The sequence below is a fragment of the Vanessa atalanta genome, chromosome 7 (assembly GCF_905147765.1).
Source record: "Vanessa atalanta chromosome 7, ilVanAtal1.2, whole genome shotgun sequence".
NCBI lineage: Eukaryota > Metazoa > Arthropoda > Insecta > Lepidoptera > Nymphalidae > Vanessa > Vanessa atalanta.
Window position 1 is genome coordinate 1,783,480 of NC_061877.1, and position 25,405 is coordinate 1,808,884.

Sequence of the window (25,405 nt, forward strand, 5' to 3'; positions counted from 1 at the left end):
TACAGATACATTATTACTGAAAACGCGCAAGCGTCTGCATGTGCTTTTTTACGAACGATTTCGCACGACCGTGCTGACGCGACGGCTTCGCAAAATAAAATCAGCCTTTTGTGTTAAGCAACTGTCGAAATCTATGTAATTTTACAACTAGAGATATAAAATTATAACGTCAATATATTATTAATTTCATTTATTCTCTTATATTTTACAAATGGATTATAAATATAACTTAATATCACAAAAACTATATAACAATCCTCAATAATTGTAGAGGGTGATGAAGATAGAAATAATTATGAGGAAGCTAGACGTTAAGATATTCGCGTTGCTTCCGTAGTTGACGTTAAGCCAATCATTGACCATATTGTAATTTCTCTGGCTCCAGGTAATCGATGCCGCGATGTTCTCTGTGATAGCTTCCACTGACGCTCTCTCTCCGGCGGTGAAGTATTGCTGGTATCGAGTTGCAAAGGTGTTAATCTGAGGATTAAAAAACAATAATTCAATCTACAATTTCATAAGACCTTATTTGGTGGTAGGATTTTGTGCAAGGCGTATTTTACAGCCAAATCATAATGTTTAGTATATTTGAGCGGTTTGATGGGTGAGTGAGATCCAAACCAGGCTAGTGTAACTACAGGCACAAGGGATATTACATCCTCCATCATTGGTTCCCAAGGTTGGTGATGCATTGGTGAATATTTCTAACAGCACCGATGCTTTTGGAAAGTGATATCTCGTGAATTGTCAAGACCACTTGCCTATCCGCCTTTATTCCGTTCCTAATAAAACACAAATAAACCAAACACAAACGGTTTGACATATGACCTGATCGATTTTTAGCAAGATCGCTAATCTCAACGATTCTCTCTACTTTGCACATAATGTGTGTGTGAATATAAAGTATATTCACACACACATTCACATTTCAAACACACATTCACATTTCAAATTACTTGGAGTTATCTGATATAGCATATTTTGATTCCAATTGTATTGTATTATACAGGTTAACTTACTCTTGTTAAGTGCTCTCTGGTCGTCAATCTTCGTGCAAAAGCGTTGAGAATGTTTGTTGTACCAGTAAGACCTTGTACGCTGTTGAAAATTTAATACAATTATGTTAAGAATAGATATAAATATTCAAGCTAATAGATAAAGGCGAAACTTATACATTCATTAAATAAAATTAAAGTAAAGTAATGCGGGAATTGTTTGATAACGACCCTCACTCCTATCAAGAGGAATATTTGAAGATTATCCCACCAGCAATTTATCAACCATCCTGAAATCGCTTAAGATATCCTTTTACAACTAAACCTTTTTGGCAATTATATACTTTTAAGACTTTGACGATGATTATCATATAATATTCTGTTATGTCCAGTGTCCACTAAATGCTTTCGAAATTGATGTTTGCAATACGAAATTTAAAATGTTGAAGAAATTATTTTTATGTTCACAATTATTATACTTACTTTGGTTGGATCCTGGCAAAGTGTTCTAGGACAAAATGTAAAGCCCTTTCCATGCCTTCAGGACTCGAGTTAATAACAGACACAAGAATCGTATGTCTGTCTTGCTCCCTCACGAAGGAGTTCTCATCAATAACTTGATTTAAATAACTGGAAATAAGAAAGTAATTTAGACTACCAGCTACAAAAAACATATTAATGAAAAATATCTTCATACTTCTTTCTTATTACTGTTTTTTATTATCTAAATAATAATAATTTCGCTCTCACTGAATTCCATATGCGCAAGAGTATATTGCACTTCACAAGAGAGTTCAAACACAGGTCCCTCTCTATTTTTTCAATATCATTGTCCAGTGAAATTGTGAACCAACTTCCAAAAGTTGGAATCTTTCATTAATTTTGAACCCAGATTTATACCAAGAACCTTCGGTATTCTCTTCCATATGAGCTTACAAATAAACCAAGTAGGTGGTTATACTTACAAGTCTCGAAGAGTCGCATTCGAAGTACATCCAAGAGCATTTAAGAGGATAGACTGCTCGCTAGAGTCCTGGCTGGCACGATACCTCTCCCATAAGAAATTAAAGTTTTCAGCACTGCCTCCACGCAGACCGGAGCAGAAAACTGTGGTCTGAATATCCGGGTTCAAGGTTTGGCCTACGAAAATATATTTAATGTTAAACTTTTTTTTTTAAATCCCTTTCATGCTCACGATTTAAACCTACTTTAAGTAAATACTTATAAAACCTTCTAATGTCTAAATGGTAATTCTAATATTTTAAATATTTTAATTGGGCCTTAGCCACAATCATGTTTTCTTTTAAACTGATGTGTCAACAATATTGTATCATATAGTTACTTGATGGTTAAATTGAAAAATATAAATCACCTTATATATATAGTTATCTCACGTGAGTTACATTGGCTATTACATAAACTATTTAAGCCGTAAATAAGTGATTCTATAATACAATTACAACATATACAATACTTACCGGGATTGTCTCTGAGTTGCCGCAACAATTCTTGCGATCTATTGACGCAGTGTTCATTACCATAACGGCAGTTCAAGTTGAGGATAATATTTCTATGGAATGCAGTCACGTGCTCTTCCCCAGTAGCAATGTCGAATCCAAGACGTTCGTATAAAGGTTCGGTGAGATGAAGAACGTATTCCTGATTGTGAATTTGACCAAATATAAAATATGACAAGTTTAGTTGAATAATTAAAAAAATATTAATTTTATTTGTGTAATAATAATTATTATTATTAACGTATTCCGAAATAACGTCAGCTGACAAAGAGACGTCATATGTAAGCTTAAGTTTAAAGGCAGTACTACTTTTTATTTAAATATTGTAAAATTTTTAGAGTAATAAATACGTAAATGTAAAACTATATTTAGTAAATGATGATGTCTTCTTTGATGTTATTAATATTTAAACTATGTTTGTTCGATTAATGTTCCCAGTTTCATTCGTTCATTTCATGTTCCAAGAAAAAGGGCTTATAGGTATAGAGCGTTATTAGTATATATATATTGCTATCAATATAATTAAAGTGGATGCTTCCACTAAATATTTAATAAGAATATTTCGTCATCAGTTGTTACGGACCATTTAGTCGAACAAGTAAGTCTAGCGTTGACCTTTAGGAACCAGACCTTAATATATAATATTTAATTGAAAGAGCATATTTTATGAGGTATTAGTTTGTGTGAAATCAATAATGCAATACCTGGAATAGTTGATAGGCCTTCGACCCGGACAGCACAATGTCGAGATAACTGAAGGCCGCGTTCGCCGCTCCCCAAGCGATGTAATCAGTTTCGTTAATCAAATACCGGGACACTTCGAATGCGTACCTGTAGTCCTGTGGAAATTATTTTAATTAAATTTTTAATAAACGAAATTTAATTGATATTCGTTACTAGGTTGAAGCTCTCGCCACGGCTTGTTCGCGTTTAAAAGGGTACCTATACTTAGGAACCCTTTTCTGTGTCCCAGACTAAGTGTATATATGCAAAATTTCATAACGATAGTTTCATGTGTTATAACATAACAACAAACAAATAAACTATCTCACTTTCGCATTAAAAAAATATTAGTAAGGCTATATAGAAGATACTATCAAGCGTCCTATCAAGATTAAAAATAATCATAAGCACGTATGAACTCTGCTTCTTTTATTTTACTACGCAGTGTTGGTTACGTATTTTACTAAGTCATTAATCTGCCTATTTAAATTTATACAAACTAAATTAAATGAAATTTCTTGAGATGGTCCATCAGAGAACTCGTCTGTAATGCCACTTTACGTTACCGTACTGCCTCAACGGCTGATAAGCATGTGCGTGTATCGTAAATATTTAAGATTCGATTTTGAGTTCGCGTACAGTTAAGTCAGTTGATTTAATGACCGAAGAAGGGATCATATACCACCAAGTATTGATTCGATTATATTAGTTACATACAAAAAGAAAAGATAATAGTGTCACGACTTATTTAAAAATTTGCGACGTTGCTCAATGTAATGCTCAGCTCTTCTCCCAAAACAAACGAATGCTCGTGCCGAGAACCGCTTCTATTCGACTGTAAATATCGTTACTGGGTAAATTAGGTTTATCTATTTATTGCAAATAATGACGTCGGTTTATTGTAGACTAGCTATTGTAGGCTAATTATATTATCATACAATAAAATTAATAAAAGTTATTTAATTAATTTTAAATAAGTGTATTGACATCAATCTTACCGCTTGAAATCCTTAGTCAGCATGAAATTATAAAAAAAGAAACGATTCATTAGATTTTGTGTTATCTACATAAATTTACGAATAAATACACCCACAGCTATTTGTATCTTAAAAGCCTCTATTTAAAAAACTAGTCTTAAAGTAAAAAGGGGTCTATCAGTTTAATAATGAGGTACATCCACCGGTATGGAGGCGGGAGTTGGGCTTATAAAATTTGCATAATCCTATTTCCCGCAGCGCAAAAAACGTTGCACCGACCCCAAGGAAATAAGATAAGGGCAAACAAATAAAATTGATCATTCCTATCATATAACTACATTATTCAGTTATATAATTATAAAACTTTATTTAATGGTATAGTTTTGTGCGAGCACGTCTGAGTAGGTACCATACATAATTAATATTAACAGCCTGTAAATTTCCCACTGCTGGGCTAAGGCCTTTGAGGAGCAGGTTTTTGGAGCATATTCCAACACGCTGCTCCAATGCGGGTTGGTGGAATACACATGTGGCAAAATTTCGTTGAAATTAGACACTGCAGCTTTCCTCACGATATTTTCCTTCACCGCCGAGCACGAGATGAATTATAAGCACAAATTAAGCACATGAAAATTCAGTGGTGCTTGCCTGGGTTTGAACCCGAAATCATCGGTTAAGATGCACGCGTTCTAACCACCGGGCCATCTCGGCTCCATACATTCATCATATATTCTACCACTAAGCAGCAATATCTAATACATTGTGTTCCTTAGTAATTAGTGAGTAAGTCAGTGTAATTACAGGCACAAGAAACAAAAATCTTAATTCCCAAGGTTGGGGGCGTATTTGTGATGGTTAATATTTGGAAGACATGGTTAATCTTTGTTACGGCGATAATGTCTTTGGCGATGGTGACCACATAACAGCCTAGCCGCCTACCGTATTCGTTAAAAAAAACATATAAACCACTTAGAAACTAACGATATTGTATTCTTTATAAGCAATAGAAGCTTCCCTCCTAAACTAATCATTCGAATACAAATGTTAAACACTCGTAGCATACCTAAATATTACTATTTATGTAGTGGAACATAGTGATGCTTTATAAATTATATATAATATTTTGTTTACTAATCGAAATTCACTAATAAATGTATTATTATGTCTCATACTAGCTACCCGTCCCGGTACGCATTGATACAAAAATTATCGAAATCATTACTTCCAGAGATTACCCTACATACATACAAATACATCAGTGTTCAAAAACAGTGTTCAAGTGTTCAAAATGTTCAATAGGACGAAGCAAATCTTTTTACAGTAATATTAAAACGATTTAAGATTGGCCCGTAAGCATATTAGATTATTTGGTGACCATTGAGTTCGAATACAGTTGAGTGAACAGCGTCAACGATTCTGCTTCGATGCGCAATTGTTATGCAATTGCTGACTTAAGCCGTCATGGAACACGAATTGTTCTGAGTTTAACATTGATTTGAACGCAGAATATTTTTCATATAAATAATAATTGAAATGCAAATATAGGTCAATGACCTTTTATTATAAAGGAGTAGATTTGGAGCACGAGCATTAAGGTTGGGAGATACATATATGACGGATTTTCACCAGACAAGTTACCTCACAGATGAATTATAAATACGTAAAAAATCAGTGGTGCATGTCTAGATTCGAACTCAATAAATTTTTGGTTAAGATTCAACTTATCGAGGATATTTTTACAACTTTAAAGTACTTCATTGCAATTTTGGGTTATCTTTTTTATGAAAAATATTTACCTTGTTTTAAAATTATATATCTTATATAATGTGAAATAAATACAAGAACTTATGCATGTATAACCTATTTAGTTTAGCATTTCAATATTCATAAACTACGAGAGATCACACGTAAGTACTAAGTGACTAATAATAATAATAATCTCCTTGATTTAAGCTGATTATATTATTGAGAGCTATGTATTAACGTCAGCTTACAATGATATTAACATGATAATAGATTATAATACTATGCAGGACTGTATTAAATATATGTTTTTCTACTGACCCTAGATCAGATCAGACTACCATCTAGTTTGGGCCAACTGCAAAGAAAACTGAGGTCCCAGGTTTAAATTTGTTTGGCCTAATGCTGGTTACTGCTGCTTCTATTAGCTGTATTGGCATTGATTCTTTAAGATATATTAATCATTCCTCATATCACCAATGCGCCAGCAACCTCGGATGATAAGATGTTACACTGACTTACCCTTTAAAGCTAAATTATTGCTCTTTTGCGGTAGAGTTGATGAATGATTATAGTTATCTAGGTGGAATTGCTCAAAGCCCTATAATGGAGCACATATTTGGAACGAAATTTTTAATCTACCATAATATTTAGTGATATTTCAACATTCTTTCTCATCACGTATGAGGAAATAAGTATACTTACGAGTCTTCCATTTCTGGCGAGGTTGAAAGAATCGTCGATGATTTGAGCACGATTCAATAAATGAATTGTGTTGTGAGATCTGAGGAGAACATTTGCTAAGGCTTGCCAGTTTTCAACATTATAGTTGACTCTGTAGTAACCTGTTGAGTGAAATTCATTAAACGTTTTAGAAGTATTTTTTATTTATTATTGAATTAAAAAAAATAGTCATATATTTATGGTGATTAAGTCCGAACTTTTTACCCCGTTAAATTGTATAAACCGACAAATTAAAAGAGCTTGCAAGTATCTGCTAAATAAATTTTGATTTTTTTTGCTAGATTAAGTATCTGAAAAAGATATGAATCGGATATTGGAAAATCCAAAGAGAACAAACTTATCAGAAAATATTTCCACTTAATTACTCTTTTACATATCATTAATCGTTCCTTCGTATACAAAAGAACATGGATTTTTTAACTAAAAGCTGAGAAAATCAATTATTTTTTTTAATAGATTAAATTTCTAGAAACCAGCTTGTAAATTAATCATTTGAATTATTTGAGTTTCCTTTATTCAGTGAAATGAATATAATCGCTTTAATCCAAAATTTGATTTAGGAGGTCTTTCAAAGACATGACATTCTTAGAATAACTATTTATTGATGTTTTTTTTTTTAAATATGACTGACCTGTTTGTTGTTTATTGACAATGAACCACTCAGCATCACTGAGCCCTTGTATGTCAATAGCTATGGCAGGACCAAAGGGTGAGATCCAACGTTGAGGCTTCGTGTCTGAGAAGTCTGGATTAGTTGAAAGTACCCAATTAATAGGTACGTGCCAAGCGTCCGTTGATGATAAGGATGAATCAGTTAAGAAACGTTGCTGTTGGAAATAATGAATAAAGTGTTATTATAATAGTTTATAACATGCAAAATAAATTATTGCAAACAATGTTACAAATAGATTAATTTGGATAAGAGGCTGTAAAGAATATCTTATTAGTAATTTTTTTATAGACCTTCAATAAGATATAAATATAAGCAAGGAATCAGTTTACTAATAATGCAGTACCTAAAATTAAATACATAAATATCTGTAATGCTTTGACAAATATAAAGGTTATGATATTTTTAATTTGATTAAAGCTTGAATAAGCTTGCTTGCTAGAATTAGCACGCTGCTCCATTACAGGTTGTTAGTGGGTCGTGTAGTAGAATGTCAGTCAACGTTAACAAATTTACATAGCCCTTTGCAACTAGGATCACCGAAAATTTCATTCATACGAACTGAATTGTTTTCTCTTTCTTTTTTTAATACTTTACCTGAGATACGGATATAGATTCAGCGCCCGCAGCCGACCTTCGGACATTAAGAACTGGGAATCCACCTTGTGTGGTCCACCTCTCCATAATCGTTGAAATGGGCCAATCTATACTGTGGGTAGACTCATCCAATGCTTGCTGAAGGCCAGCATAGAGATCGGCTGGACCGACTGCGCTACGGGTGCTGTGGAAGACATATTCGTATAAATATGGAAACTTGTTCTGTTCTAACATATGAAGTAAAATTGGTTTGTATGTTTGAAAACGCTAAAATAAGGATATTTTTTTATAAATTACATATATGGAAGGGCAGATGGTAAGTGTTCAACACCATCCATAGACAATGGCGCTGTAAAAAATATTAACTGTTCCTTACATGGATAATGTACACACCAACCTTTGGAGCTAAAATGTGATGTCCATTGTACCAATAGTTACATTAGTCCACTCACCCTTCCAACCTTGTATTGCTATTTGGAGGTCTACCGCTAAATTGGAATTCTTAGTATTATATGTGATAAGTGTATGGTTCCATACCAGATAGGCTACTTAAAGTCCGTCTATCAGTCCTATTAAAAATAACATGTTTGTATTATATATATATATTTTTCCGTTAGGAGCGGAGTTCTAATTCTATTTACGATTGAGACCAGCTTCAGTTAGTAATTTTATAAAATCTTTCAAATGTAACTAAACAAATACACACGAAATATTATGTAACCTTTGCAGAATAAAGTACATCGAAACATCGGACATAGTAAGACGAGTGCTCGGTTCTTACATTCGACGAATATCTATGGTATGGACGAATGCTTCGGTAACCGATCGTTTTGAAATTAAGATGTTTTATGTCTTTGTAATACATGACCTTGTTTTATTACGTCTCGTAAGAGATTTACAATGATCGCGTAAACGTTTTACTGAAGGCTGTAATACGCAAATCGCTGACGTATGTATACCAATAACTCAAAACATAATAACCTAAGGAAAACATTTAAGTGTGAAACTGCAAAGTTTCAAGCACTCGTTACGTCTGTTTATTGTGTACTAGCTTCGTCATCAGTGTTATGTTCTTAAAAAAAATTAACAAATGTATAAGTTATGCTCAGATATGAAATAACAAATAGTTTTTAAAATACCAGGGGCTGTAACAATAATGATTATATACACAACGATTGAGCACGTAAGCGCCCCAACTAACTGTAGGGTTGCTGAAACCAATCGCCGCCCGGCTGGCCGATAAAATCTGCCAAATCGCTTACATGCAGTTATGAGTTTCATTTTACAACGCAAAAAGCCACGTTACTGAAAAGGAAAATCGAGTCGCGTTTCTTGCTATATATTTTTTTTTCAGAAACAAATAATACAGATGTATAAACATATCATCATCATTACATAGTATAAAACAAAGTCGCTTACCGCTGTCTGTCCCTGTGTAAGCTTAGATTTTTAAAATTACATAATGGATTTTGATGAGGTTTTATGGTTTTTTTTTAATAGATTGATTCAAGAGGAAAGTTTACATGTATAATACACGCACAATATAGTAGAGAAACACTGATTATGTTAGAGGTTTCTAAAGTGATGTCGTAAATAAACACATTTTTTGCTCATACATTGTAAATGCCGACTGAACCCTACGAGATAGATCAAAATAATGTACTACAGTATTGTACACCTTAAAAAGGTCTTTAAAATCCGAGATGGTATATGTCTATCTCTTAGGGAGATAGAAGATATTACACATTTAAAACACGGGGACATTTAGGGTTTGTATTGTCTGATGTCTGAAAAACTGAACGTGCGAAGCCGGGCGGGTCGCTAGAGTTATAAATAAGAACTTAGCCTTAATAAAGTCGGACTTGAATCAAGAACTGAATTAAAAAAAAAAGTAAAACGGCTGCAAACGCAGATAGTTAATTCGCTTATCGTCGAATGTTTCTTTTTAACACCGCAAATCAGCCAAAGTCTACAGAAGAACATCTCTAGTGATAGATTAATCATTCATTTGATTTTGCTAGAATAGCTATTTCCAAACCCATTAAAAAAAGGAGGAGGTGGCAATTCCTTCGCGTTTAGGCAGATGTGCAAATTATTTTATTTGTGAACGAGAGAGTTATATCCCGAAATGGTTCCATTTAAATTTCCTAAAGATCTGATTAAGAGTTTCGTAGACACACAAAAGAACTCTTCAATAAATACCAGCAAAACTCCATTGCTGCTGCATCATTGCTGTATGCCATCGAAGTTGGTATAATTTTGGAGCTTATTTTGCTGTTACAAAATATCACTTAAAAACGGTTGAAACTATTACGAGTTTTTTTTTTCAAAATGTAAGTAAAATGTCTTATTTATAGTCCAAGGTTTCAAAGGTATACGTAAGAGCCAAGGCTTTAAACATTCAAAAGGTTAAAAGAAAACTTACTTGTTTCGTAGATAGATAACAAGACCTTTTCTGAATATTTCAGGCGTAAGGAAGTGCTGCATCATACGAATGACGGAACCGGCTGTGAAATAAAAAGAAATAAAAATTATGTTCTCATTTCTAATTAAACTGACTTCAAAAAAAGGATGTTTCCTATTCATATCTATGTATCATATATAAGTGACTACGTGGTTATGTCCCACTGTTGGGCTAAGGCGTCTCATTGCTCATAGACATTGGCGCTGTAAGAAATAATTAACCATTACTTACGAGCACATCGCAAATGTACCCTTGGAAGTTAAAATATTATGTCTTTTGTGCCTTGTTACTCTGCCTCACTGTCCTTTGAGTCCGGAACACATACTGAGTATTTCTGTTTGTGATAGGTGGGCGGTACCTACGGGCATGCCCAATGCAGTACCACCAATATGCTTGGCTGTGTTTGAACCTACAATATTTGGTTAAGACTTACATATTCTAACTAATAGCCTCTCTCAGAACTATCCAAGTTTATGAGAAAGGCTTTGGAAGCTCCTCGATTATTATAACAATAATAAATTTCCCATACTTGTCTGTTTACCTAACTAGGTAAAATGTTATATTTGCATGCTCAGGTTGTAAAAAAATATATAAGAGCGTGCGGAACATTTTAGTGAAGCAACAAAAGCGAATACAAATTACCCGGTATTGCAAAACCGCGCAACTTTCTGTTAATACGTCAATAAGTAATTTGAGTGACACTTTTGATATATTAATACCAAGGGGAAAAGGAACGCGTTACTGGCGAATTGTATTCGCTTTTGTGGCTTCACTGTAATGTTTTGCGAGCTCCAGCTGCCTTTTGTTTTATAATCAGTATGCATGTTTTTATTCCATAAATGTCATCGAAGGTTTTTTGTTAATCTCTAGTTGTAATATTATTGTCATTTGCTACAAACCTTATTAATAATAAAATATAAAGATGTATGTATGATGGAATAATTTTATGTTTAACAAAACTTTCATAATAAATATTTCAAAAAAAAAAAAAATCTCCTTATTATCTTCACATAAATTACAAGAAATGCGTTTGTCCTTACATGATATCCATAGCTAGGTTGCCTATGTAAACATGCGCTTGTAATAATTGCACCTTAGGGCACGGCAGGGTAGGGTTTTATCGTAGAATGCAATATAAGAAGGCAGTTAATTCCTAAGTACAATACGTTTCTTGTCAAGGTCACGACGGTCTAAAAATTTCGTTGTACCTTCTTTTGAATTTCGAATGTTTTTGCCTGAAATTCCTTACGTGACATAGAACATGATACGATTTCTCTTGTTTTTTTAAGTTACTTCTTTACGCACGTTGATTATGAGAGAACGGTTTACAGTAAAACATAAACTAAGTCCAAAATTTATCCTACAAAATTGTGAACATGTATGGATGAAAACCGTCCGTTACTTTACAGCGAACTATCAAAGTCGTACTACGACGAAGTATAAAACTAAACACGTATAGACGCACCATTTTTAAAGTGACTCATACTTAAAAACTGACTTCTATAAGTTTGCTAATTAAAAAATGTACTCTTCGCCAGTTTCCTGTCAAACGATCTAAGGGTGCGTCCACATCATCGCGGTTGACATGAATCGAAGTAGATTAGTTCTTGAGAAGACATATGGCATTTTAATATTGATTAAGTACAGAGACATTGAATAAATCACTTGAAAGGAAAAATGTGTACATAAATTGTATCTTGCGCTATTCGTATAAATATCAAGTGGATAAATGGATCAACACGTGATAATTTATCAAATTGTTTACTTTTATCGATATTTTGTAACGTTAATTCGATAACACTATCTCATCGATGCATAGCCGGTTTATAGAATAATATAATCTATGTCTAAACGAATAAGGTATAATATTGTTTAAAGTTTAATGTAAATTAATTTTTTTAAATTTTAAGTAATCCTGTAAATATGATTCTTTGGATTTAGTATGAAACAAAGATTACTCGTGATTAACGTAAAATAAACTTAAAATATTGACCTTCAAAACCTTATCTGAATATGCATTTTATTCAAGTTTATCTAGTAAAAATTTATTTGTATCTGATTATATTTATCTGAGTTTGTGATAAAGTAATTCATTAATATTATAATTGTTTTGTTTATTTTTTTGATCTGATTCCTTTCACATTTTTATATCAAAGTCTAGCTAATTATATAAGCCCGCAGATTCCTAGGTTCAAACCCCAAGTCGAACCGGTAAAAAGTTATTGGGATTAGCTGTCGAAAAAATCGTAACGGATCTTTGTCGTATTTATATTTATAGATTTGTCGTCTCATCGGATTATGATTGTGCTCAGGCTATGGACACATTTGTTTCCTATATAATGCGTAGTTGACTTTCCTTGAGATTGACTTCCGTGTCCAAATCGATCAAAATGACATAAATCTCTTTTCTATAAGTCAATGCAATAACATTTTTTTTCAACATGAACAGCTTTTAAATTTCCAACTGCCGACTTAAGCCTACTCTTCCTTAGAGGAAAAGGTTAGAAGCATATTTCACCACGCTGCTCCAATGCGGGTTGGTGGACACATGTGGCAGAATTACGTTGAAATACGAGATATGCAGGTTTCCTCACGATGTTTTCCTTCACCGCCGAGCACGAATTTGAATTATAAGCAATAATTACGCACATGAAAATTCAGTGATGCTTGTCTGGCTTTGAATGAGAGCGAAGGAGCGGGAGTGCATCTGTGTTTGCAAACTTATGAACACAGGAGATTATCACGAATAAGTGTGAGCTAAAATGTTCGAAATCATCTTTCTATATTGTTTTTTTATTATTATAATACTTTAATTTAAAATATATTTAAGTAATATCACTTTACAATGTTTTATCGACTTCTGTTTCCTACTTATTTTATTTACTGAAGCGTTCTAAATGTCAAGTGGTAGTTTTTATCTTAAATTAGAAACGACCTAAGTGGATCTTTTAGATACTATTTAGTTCTCTCAATCGCGTTTACCCATCGACTTAAAGGTAAAGTTAGATTATCAAACTAAAATATTTAGGTCAAATTGATATTGGTCTTTTGAAGTAAAATTTAGTAGTAATTGTTGATATATTTACATATCATTAAAACTGTGTGGTTGAATATACTTTTGTAAGTTTTGTAATAGAAACTTATTTTTGTATTTGATAAAAAAAGGATTTGAGTTAAATAATTTTGTGAATCCAAACCATTTGATAACAAATATTCGATTTTTTAATATAATGAACGTAAAGTTATTTTCAAAATAATGAAAATACCGTTTTTATTTAAAATACAGAATTATAACTTTACTTAAATTATTTTAATTAAAAAAATATCTGCAAAAAACATGATTCTTTTACAGCATCGATCTCAAATATTTATTACTTGTAAAATTCCGGTAATTTAAATCTTTACTATAGAGAGTGGTTAATACCTCCTTTGACATATTTAGCCGAATATACTTACATTTCTGATAAGCGACAGCATTGAAGGTGCCGATAACTTGAGATGGAGTGTACACGGGATGAGTCATAGGATTCACACTCAACACGGCATCGCTTTGGAATACATTTTGAAGCAGCAAAACGTATTGGTCCATCATACGCCATTCTGGTAAGACCTGGATGACATAAACATCATTCAATTTTGATCTCTCTTTATATAGCAATATAATTCAATTTTATAATTACATGGATTGTCGAAATTACTTTTAGTTTTTGAAATGAGTCATGTTGAAAATGTTTGGAAATTATATATTTTTTTATTTCGGATGGGATATTAAATTCGTCGATTTTGTATGGAAAATGTAAGTAGATAGAATTTTTAAGCAAACACTTATTAAGTGTAAGTGACGTACTGTACTTAAGATTAAGTTACAATATAAAAATAATAAATAGTTCAATTGCATTATTTTGTTTAGGTTAGGTTAGTTTAAAGATTAATATTGAATTTGGAATAGAATATTTATGAAATTCATAATTTATAGTCGGTTATCCGTTCAAACATTGAATGGTCAGCACATTCACTATGTTTGCGTGTCATATGAAATATACTGATTTTGATACTTTTGTTGTATATATGATGTTCGAAATAATATGAATTTTCTGTTATATAACTAAAAACCTATATTATACTTACCAAATCTGTGCCATAATTTTCAAAGAAGTTCGCAAAACCCTCGTTCAACCAAGTATAAGTCCAGCTGAGAGGGCTGACTTCATTACCAAACCACATGTGCACATTCTCGTGACAAATGATACGGCCTATGTTCTGCTTCGTTGAGGTTGTTGTAACTCCGTCTTGGACTAAAAGCGCCACCTCTCTGTTAAAAAAAAAACATTTATTTTTATTGCCGTTGCGTTTTTTTGAGGTCTTTATAAAAGGTTAGTATTGTTATGTATAGTCACTTAAGAGAAGAATAGCTATCTAACGAATCTGAACAGCTCTAAACTGCTCGTCAAAGGGAGAGACCTGACCTGCTCTCCCTTTGACAACAGTGAAACATTCCTAAGGTGTTATAAGAATCTAGATAGCTCAATTAATAAAATACGTTAATTTTAGCAGCCATTTTTATGCTTAATATGTGTTTACATTTAATCTCGTACTCGGTATTGACTGAAAACTTAGTGAGGTAACCTACAGGTGTGGGCTGATTTTCTGCCACATATGTATTTAAAACCGAGAGGAGGGAATTATTTAATTATTCTCAAGCGTTGTTAATTTTTTTTGTTGTTTGTGTTATTTAATATATAATATACAGCGAAAACAACTTCATATCAACCGGGTGTTCCCCGGGTGTACCCACAGCACCCTTCATTTGAGAATTGTCCACCAACCTTGAGAGTCGAGATGTTACGTCCTATGTACATATACATTAACTCAACTTATAAATCAGAACACAAAAACACTAAGTATTTCTGTTTGGCGGTAGAATATCAAAAATATCCCCCTCATTTTAAAATTAAATTTAAACGATAGTCGACTTTAAAGCGTATGAATTAAAATTCATAATTCAAAAATTTCCCCAACAATAACCTACTCGAATAAAACAGTACAAACATGTTTACTTCATAACGGTCCTTATGTTCTTTGTCACCACACTTTATCTACTGTAATGTAAGAGACTCATTTGCGGAATTCACAAAAGGTCTGAGTTTTTCATTATTACCGTAACTTTCCTCGGGGTTAATTTAGATAGTGCCCGTTAGTTTCAATTGCCTTTATTTAATGAGATATTTCGGGTGCTGGTTGTATTGTCGAGCGTTTCCAATTTATGTTTGTGTTGTAGCTTTTTAAGTGTATTTCGAATAGATGAATCTAAATTAAAATATACATCATTCGAATAGGGTTTTACAAGCACTTTGAATCGCTATTTTATAAATTAAAGAGAGAAGAACAATGAAAATAAACATCAATGATATATTTTAAGAACGGATGGCGTTCAAGAATTTACGTCACATAATTTTTTTTATAATAACTTATTAAGAAAATTACAAAAAAATGTCTGAGTACGACACGAGAGAGAGCCAAATTTTCGGAATTTTTTTGCGAGAAACGTTTAATTTTGAGGCGATATAACAAACTTGGTCCTTTTTTTTAACCTCGAGCTATCTCATCGAGAAAATGTTTCTCTTAAGAAGATATGTTCATGACTATTTCATTTAATGCATTAGGTTTTTTTATGTCAGCTTTATTTAAGCCGCGGAATTCGTTGATCGTTAACAGTGATTTGTTTAAACTAATATGTGTCTGAACAAAGTCGAAACTCATCGTCGACACGATCACACAATCAAATGTGTGAAAGTGACTTGCGACATTGACTATAATAGTTATAACAACTTATTATTATTTTTTGTTTTCGTTAACAATTTCCGAAACGTTTATCACTCATATCTTAAATTAATCTACAAAAACAGCGACATACATACATGAATACAATTGTGAGTTTTCATATATCAAAGTCATCCTAATATATTATTTTGATAAATGATAAAAAAAAAACCCGTGTACGTAAGTTAAGTGTTGAGTCACTATGGTGTGTGTGTTTTAAATAAAAATACATTATTATTGTGACGTAAACAAATTTAGACAACGATTTTTTACATGCACCATGAATTCAACGTAAGCCTCCCTTCAAAGTATTATACACTGCAAATATAGAACACATGCTTTTTACAAATTTTGACCTGTTTCATTCCCTTGCATGAAATATTATATACTAGTTTTCGTCCGTAGTTTCGCCCGCGTGTTAGGGGTCACACGTTTAAGTGTATTAAGCGGCTTTCCTTCGTTGGGGTTCAAAATTGTAGAAAAAATAATGCTTCAAACACGTAAGCGTTACCGTTTCCAAAGATGGATTCTTGTACCGTTTCCAAAGATATATCTATTCATTTATATGTACTTTATATTTTTTGTACTCCAACATTGCTTATTCTAGTTATAAATTCTTTCAATAACCGTCAATATCGATTATTCACATCTGCAAAACGTTCATTGATGACTAAGCTTTTTATCGCCTTTTTATTTTTTTTCGAAAAGTATGTATTATCTATTATTTTTTAAATATATTATTCAATCTCAATAATAACAGACTAGGAGATAAATACATGTATCTAGGTTTCTTTCCTACCCATAATACGATCGAAAAATAAGCGGATATAACCGGAGAGATCTGGTTTAGAAATAATTGCTTTAAGTACGATATGTTCACGAGAGTATAATTCAAACATAATATGATCGTCCCAGTTGTTTAAACTTTTATTTTTATTCATTTTGTCAAAATAAAATCATAGATTTTTTTTTTTTCAATGATGATCGACCTGTGACAAAAAATATCTTTTTAATTTTATCTCAGTACTATCAATATGAATCACTCTTTTCTTATGACAGATAAGAAACGGAGATTATACGAAATGAGATAACACTGACTCGTATTCAGTTTATGTTGTGCGGCAAAAAAACAGTATTTATTGTGAAAAAATTGAATTAAAATCAGTCGCATATAGTTTAAATTCTCTGACTCTACGAGAGCAATATACATATTTATATAGTCCTAAAATGATCATTCGCCTCCATAGCTTATAATATTTTAATGATATATTTAGATTTTCTAAGAAATTCGTTACCAACTTTTTATCCTGAAAACCAAACATACCTGTATATAACCAATCCCCAGTTCTCCATAGCACCAGCTGCGAAATCTGGGACAGCAGCCTTGTCGAGTTTCGGCATAGCGTAAGGGAACTCGGTGTAGTTCTCCAGAGCAATCATATTATGCTGACCAAAGTCTAAAGCGAATTCTGCGGTGTTCTGTGTTCCTGGTCTGGAATAGACTCTGAAGGGTATGTTATAGATCTCGTTTTGTTCGTTGGAGATGAAGTCGAAGTTGGAAACTAGATAAGCCAAAAGATAGGTAGACATAACTAGTGTATCTTGGAACTCGTATTTAACGTAACCGTCTACGTTTGGTCTGGAAAGAATAAAATAAAATAGATTAGTTTAACTTCGCAATTGCTTGCAAATATCCCAACTGATGGTGATTCACCACTGCCAATAGACACTGCTAATGTACAACCAACCTTGGGAGCCAAGATGTTACGTCCCTTGTGCCTGTTTTACTGTCTATTACGATTCCCTTTTATAAAATCAATTCTAAGCTTTGTTTAAAAAACAATTGTTAATAACAAGTTGAAGTTAATGTAGTTGCAGTATCTGCATATATGGGGAAGTTTTGCCCAAAATACTAAAACTATGATCAAGGTTTATTGAACGCTTTATTTTAATCCTTTTTATAACAAGGATTGGCGGACGGGTCGCCTTATGGTAAGTGGTCACTACTGCCCGTAAACAAAGACGCCGTAGGAAAATTTAACCATTCCTTTAATAACCAAAGCAAGAACAACCTTGGGAATTGATATGTTATGTTCTTTTTGTCTGTAGTTACACTGGTTCACTCACCGTGGAACACAACATTACTTAGTATTGCTGCTTGGCGGTAGAATATATGGGTTGTACCTACCCGAGGAGCTTGCATAAAGTCTTACTACTAAATAAACCTTCAAATTGTAAACTCACTTTGAGAGATCAGTTCTTTCAGGCATGTTAGTTCTGACGACAGGGTATTCCGGTGGTGCATAAATTGTAGTCCTGAACACAGCCTTGAAAAGAGGTTCATCGTAACAAGGGAAGGCACGGCGGGCAAAAGTCGGTTGAAGCTGCGATGTAACTAAATTACTGAAACATATACAGAACATACACTCTCTAAATATTCACAATTAAACCTTCGTCTGTGTTTTATTTAACTTTATTTATTATTGCCTAAGTATTATTACAATATAGTGATATTAAAATTTGAAACAAAATTAAAAGGTCTGATAATAAGTAAAAAGTAACATAAAATTTAAAAATTAATAATAAAATGTTGTTCCGTTTTCTAAAATAATATATAATAGAGTTTCTAATTACGGGAATCGTTTCGAGCCTCTTCAAAGTATTATTGTATGAGATTCATAAAATTGTTAAAACTACTATTTATTTCATACTTACACAGTCTGACCTGAATACTGATAAGTTGATACGTAAACACCAAACATATTATCTGCGTACGTTCCCACGTACTCAATCTTCAAAATATATGCCTGCAAAGGCACCAGTGTCTGAGTCGATTCGACTCTCAAAAAATGAGTATCATCTGTTGATAAAATGTAACTTCTCATTAAATTCTCAGTTTCGTTCGATGCAGCGTATAACTCAACACTCTTTATTTCCATGGCCATCGCGTGTAATACAATTTCATTAATGGGGACATTTGGAAATAGTCGAATAGAAACATCTCCTGTGAAATTAACGACGTTCCTCGGATCGAAGAATAGTCGAACATCGTAGAATGTTGGAAACGATTGATTCGGCAGCCTGTAAGATTCGTAGTTTCTGATCACATTGTCGGTTACCGGTACACTGAGTGCTGACCCAACCAGACTTAAGAATATTAAAGGCAGCATATCTGAAAAAGGAAAGCGTTGTAAGTCATTGAACTCTTCAGAATTGTAATTTTCTAAGTATGTTTTAGTACTTATTTTGTGAAACTTTATTTCATTTCATACTCTATTGTCATAGTGTATTATTGATTTTTTTCAGCCTAACAAATCGATCACTTGATGGTTAGTCGTCACTGCTCATAGACAAGTTACTGGAATAAATATTAACAATCTCTTACATCGCTAATGCGCTACTAACCTTAGAAACTAAAATAGTATGTCCCTTATGGCTGTACATTGGCTCATTCTCTTTCAAACCAGAACATACCAAACCTACCTTTTTCACGGTACTTTGTCTGTTAAGTGGGTGGTACTTATTCAGAAGGGCTTTGACGACACCCAACCATCAAGTACATGGATGTTATTAATTGAATAATAAGAAAAATCAACAGGAGTACATATAAAAATCTAAAAATACCAGCCTACTATATAATGTTTTAGAATACCCCACAATGACTGGAACACAACGTGCAACAAAATAGTTTCGATAAAAATCATAAAAAATAGTCAATAAAACCTTTGGCGTGGCGTTTTTTCTCCAAACGATAAGTATACCTAAACGAAAAATAAAGTTTTCAAATCGGTTCATAAATGACGGAGTTCTGTGGTACAAGCTTACAATAAGGAGACTTTTTTTCTGAAGTCCGTTAAAAATAAATAATATTTGAATGCATTGTTATGATATATTTGTACATGAAACAATAAACTATACTAATATTCTAATGCTAAAGTAACTCCGTCTGTTGCTCTTTCACAGCCAAACCACTGAACCGATTTTGATGTAATTTGGTATGAAGCAAGCTTGAACTCCAGGCCGGACATAGGATATGTTTTATTTATAAAACCTGACGCCCAATCCCTTTGCGATCAAAGCCGCGAGCAACAATTAGCAAAGTTAACCTTGCAAATATTGTAACGGTGAAAGTTTGTATGAATGAATATTTGTTACTCTTTCATTCTAAAGCTACTGTACATATGTATATGTATGGATATTAATAAAATCCTACACTAATATAGCTTATACATCAGATTCAGAAAACATATACACAGACTATAATTTGTATAGGCATTGTGTGAATTGTAGTATAACGATATGTCAAGTGACTTTGAAAAAATTGGTATGAAGCAAACTTGAACTTCAAGGAAGGACATAGTCCACTTTTTATGACTAATATTTGACAAATTTGACAAATATCAAATAAAATGCGAGCGAAACCGCAGGTAAAAACAAGTTTGAATTGAAATAATCATATAAACCAAACACTACTACGTTCAAATGTCAATTTTTTTATTAGGTTAAACTAAAATGTAATCTAATTTTTTTATCAATACTGTATCATGATTAATTGAGGTAATATCAATTATTATTTAATTTAGTATAATTCATGTCAAATTAAAAACTAGTTGCTCGTCATAAATTATAATAAAACATTTAATTTTGTGTTCCATTGATGATGAAGTTTAAAATCCTATATGTGAAAGTAAGGCTGTTTGTTTATTACGCTTTCAAATTTTGACTTAACCAAAAAAAAAAGACAAGGTTTAGATACCTATCAAGTATACTTCTATACTTTATTGAGTATATCTTTTATCATGTTTAGGCATATAAGATAAAGTAATTTCATGATACGTTGTAATGTTATTAAATATATCAATAATATGATAATATATTAGTGAGATAATAAAAAATAATTTAAACTATTTCTTGACGTTTAACATATATCTCGCTTTGGGGATAAGACAGGTATGCCGTGATGGCATATGGCATGACGCTCTCTTAAACCGTCATACCCCTCTTCACCACTGCCCTCACCTCCCTCTCAATGTTTTGTTATAGTATATAATTATAGTAATAAGAAGAATTTATTTAATTTTTTTTCAATGCTACATCTGCGGCCATATTGGTTTCCATTTATATATTAAAACAAAAGATTTGGAGAATTTTCACGTGTTTCATTTGTATTTGTAATGCATTGTATGGAAAGGATATCTAAAATGTGAAATAAAATTCAGCTACATCCTGTGTGTGATTCTTGACCGCAATAGAACAGCGTGGTGGACTAAGCTCCAAATTTTCTAATAAAAAGGAGAGCAAGTCTTTGCCGTACAATTGAACATTAACAGGTGCTTATACGAGCCTACTTGGATAAATAATATTTTGATTTGGCTGTCAGTTTTTTTTTTAAATATTGTTGGTATTAAATATATGGTGTGTTCAAAAGAATAATTTCGAAAATTTGTTGCGTAATTTAAAAATCTCAAGTGGATAGAAATAATCTAACTCGAATCTTATCGTGAACGGAATTTACTTATCTGCGAGAGAACTGTGACGTTCGTATTATTCTCCTTATCGAAACTTTATAACAACTATAAATCATTGAACATTTTTTTTTTATTTCATATTATAACTTTGAATCATTATGATATAAAATATCAATACAAAAAAAAATAAGTTCCAATTTCAATGGAACCAAATGGGAAGTATTCCAAAATTAAAAGTAAAGTATGCCAGCCAATAAGGAATAGATGGACGGTTAACAGATCGACTACTAGATAGGATCCACCCACTCATCAGATATTTTACCGCCAAACAGCAAATTATAGTATTGTTGTATTTCGGTATGAAGGTTCAATGAACCAGTTTAACTACAGGCGCAAGGGACATAACATTTTAGTTCAAGGAATGGTTAATATTTCTTACAGCGCCAGTGTCTATAAATGACGGTGACCACTTACTATCAGGTGGCAGGCGGTGGAAACTTTAGTGAGTGTCAATAACGTATGGGTCGATTATGACGACGAACATAAATTACTTTGCTGTCTTACTTTTTATTTATTTCTTTGACAAAAAAGCTTTAAGTAATTTAGCAGTTCTAATTGAATTACAGATCATTACATAGTATAAAACAAAGTCGCTTACCGTTGTCTGTCCCTGTGTATGCTTTGACACAACGGATTTTAATAGATAGATTGATTAAAGAGGAAGGTTAATATGCATAATAAATGCACAATATAGTAGAGAAACACTGATAATTTTAGAGGTTTCCAAAGTTATGTTGTAAGTAAACACATTTTTACCCTTACATTGCAAATGAGAGATAGATCAAAAAAATTTACTATAGTATCGTACACCTTAAAAAGGTCTATCAAAAAAGTTTGTGATGGTATATGTCTATCTCTTATTGATAGCCGACAACAATATTTTTTATCCTTTACTTTTTACGAGAAATAATGGCGAGAAATAATTTCGAAGCGTTGTTAAACAATATAGCATTAATTCTTATCCAATGTGCATTTAATATAGATAAGCATGTAATCTGAATGAATATTTTCGAAGATATTACATATTTCAAACGCAGGGACATAGCGGTTTGTTTTGTCTAATGACTGAAAAACTGTGAACGTTGTAAGAGGCTAGTTTTAAATATATTTAAAAAGTATTTTTAAGTTACTAGAATAACATGACATCAGATTAATTCCAAGTAACGTTGTTCTAATTCAATTTTGTTATTGGGACGTTTATTAAAGATCGATAATTTGATCATTTAAATAGTTAATAACATCTAAGATCGATATAAACAATGTACTGTAGATACGTTTACACGTATTGAGCACACATTGATAACAAGGATCCTACATTTTGCTGCGTCACTATTTTCTATGATGTTTCCGAATTTTTTTATTAGGGTAAGACTGACTAGTAAATTTGCCATCTGATAGTAACTGGTCTATTGACTTTGGAGATTGGCACAATGAACGAATATACGACTAATTATCATATCAAATTATACTTTCAATGTTCTGACTGCAAAAAATGAAGGAGGTTATCAATTCGGTTGCATTTTTTTGTATTTGTTACACTAGACTTCATAGTTTATGAACCGATTTATAAAATTCATTTTCGTTTATAAATTTAATTAGGTACTTTCAGTTTCGTCCTATTTGAGGAAAAAAAAATTGAAGTTGTTTAAATTTTATGTTATATAGATTTAATATCCCTCGTGCCCTTTAAATAACATGACATGGCCTGATTCAAAAGTGCTTGTAAAGGACTACTTGAATAAGACATATTTTGATTTTCGATTTTGATCTTGCCTGTAATTATTACAAAATCAATATGTAACTGCATTCTGACCGACTTTGATAAACACAGCCGACCTCAACGGATAGCGCAGTAGATATATTAGTACTGAAATGTGAAAATTTTAATGCGATTTTATGTGGAACAGTCTCTTTTCCCTCATTCTCATAACAATTTGTAAAGGGTTCAGGCGTAGGACCAAAGTCTTTACATACCAGATATATATACTATTAAATCAGATCGACTAAAATTTTGCAAACAATCATGATGTCGGTAACAATACAATCTACCATTCTAAGGTTTCATTTGTTTTAGTACACGGATTAAATCTTTCTTACAGCGGTTTTGGTTTTTACATGAAATGGAATTAAATTAAATTCACTAGTTCAGGTTGTAGACGATTCTAGAAATATATCAATGAACTCGTAATAGACGTATCGATTCGAAACGTTAAAGGTTTTTTTGTTGACAATACAACCATTTATAGAACCATACCGTGTCAGGATACGGATAGTCGAACTCTTCAATAGCGATTAGCGAACCTTTTGACAATAGCCTGATTATACAATATGGAGTCGGAATGTGGTGAATTGGGCTCTCTAATTGTTAAAGGTAAAGCGCCGGAGCTTAGGATCATTTAGATTATTTGGAAGATACCGAAACATTTCACGTAATGACAATCTTCAAAACAAAGATGGGAGATCGCTAATTGATACATCCAATGATTGCTGGAAAATGATTAATGGAAAACTTTAAGATGCACAGATAACAGATTAAATACAATTTACCAAGTTGTCAAAAGTAAAATAAACATCTTATATATTAACAACATATGTGACTAAACAGTCAACATCAAATCTGTTCCATGATAAAATCTGTTCGATAGTACCAATCTGGATTACAAATATTTTCAAAGTTTCTTACTTCAGTTAAAAGTAGGTTTCATTCGACTTCTTATATTTTAAAGGATTGACAGTGTGAGTTACATGATGACATGCAATAAGAAATTTTTTAAAAATCGAAAACTGACATTCGACCTTAGCTTCGTATAAATTGGGATCAAATTCTATTAAACTTGTGTTTAGAAATTCAACTAATTCACAAGATGCGTAGAACTTATCACACGTGATTAAAGTGAAATCATTTGTATTAAAACCGGCGCAATCAAATTTGACCTTGAAATTTTAGTCACATTAACAAATACTACATAAAACTTTTGAAAATAAATGATAAAACACTTAATCCATTTTCATTAAAAAATAAGCTCATAAAATACATTTTATTTATATTTTTATTATATTTTAATGGATCTTATATTTAACGCATTGTAGATTAAAATATTTTTTAGATGTTTCATCGTGAATAATATGGAAGTTGTTGCTTACCTGTATATACATATGGTCCGGCATGTAGTGTGACCCGCACTCAACGATTACAAAATATAATTGTAAATATATTAACTGATATGGACATCGTTTTGGGATCAGCGTTGTATTCAGCAAGATCTTCGGTGATAACACTCATTATAACATTACAATTTATAAATTATATTTTTTTATTTCCTATGGTTGGGTGCGCATTGGCGAAGTAAGAAATGGTTAATATTTCTTAAGTGGTCACCACCGCCCATAGACAATGTTGCTGCATTGTCTATGGGCGGTGGTGACCACTTACCATCAGGTGGCCCATATGCTCTGTCCTAAAAAAGGCATCGCCTTGGAAACTAAGATTGACGCTTGAGCCTGTAGTTACATTGGCTCCTTGACGCTTCAAACTTGAACACAACGATACTAAGAATTGCTGTTTGGTGGTAGAATATGAGATGAGCTGATCACCAAATAAAGGAATTTCCTACAGGATTTCCTATT

At 32.5% G+C, this 25,405-nt stretch overlaps 1 protein-coding gene across 1 annotated transcript; it reads right to left on the reverse strand.

Moving 5' to 3' along the window:
- Positions 1-92: 92 nt before the first annotated feature.
- On the reverse strand, positions 93-24,954 carry LOC125065127 (aminopeptidase N-like). The gene is made up of 16 exons (XM_047672575.1): positions 24,923-24,954; positions 18,966-19,422; positions 18,495-18,653; positions 17,575-17,889; positions 14,559-14,742; positions 13,887-14,040; positions 10,392-10,473; positions 7,967-8,150; positions 7,331-7,526; positions 6,661-6,800; positions 3,217-3,351; positions 2,474-2,654; positions 1,961-2,135; positions 1,479-1,625; positions 1,020-1,098; positions 93-480 (listed from the first exon to the last, which is right to left on the reverse strand). The coding sequence occupies exons 2-16, from the start codon at positions 19,418-19,420 to the stop codon at positions 259-261; spliced, it is 2,808 nt and encodes a 935-aa protein (XP_047528531.1). The 5' UTR covers positions 19,421-19,422; positions 24,923-24,954; the 3' UTR covers positions 93-258.
- Positions 24,955-25,405: the final 451 nt, after the last annotated feature.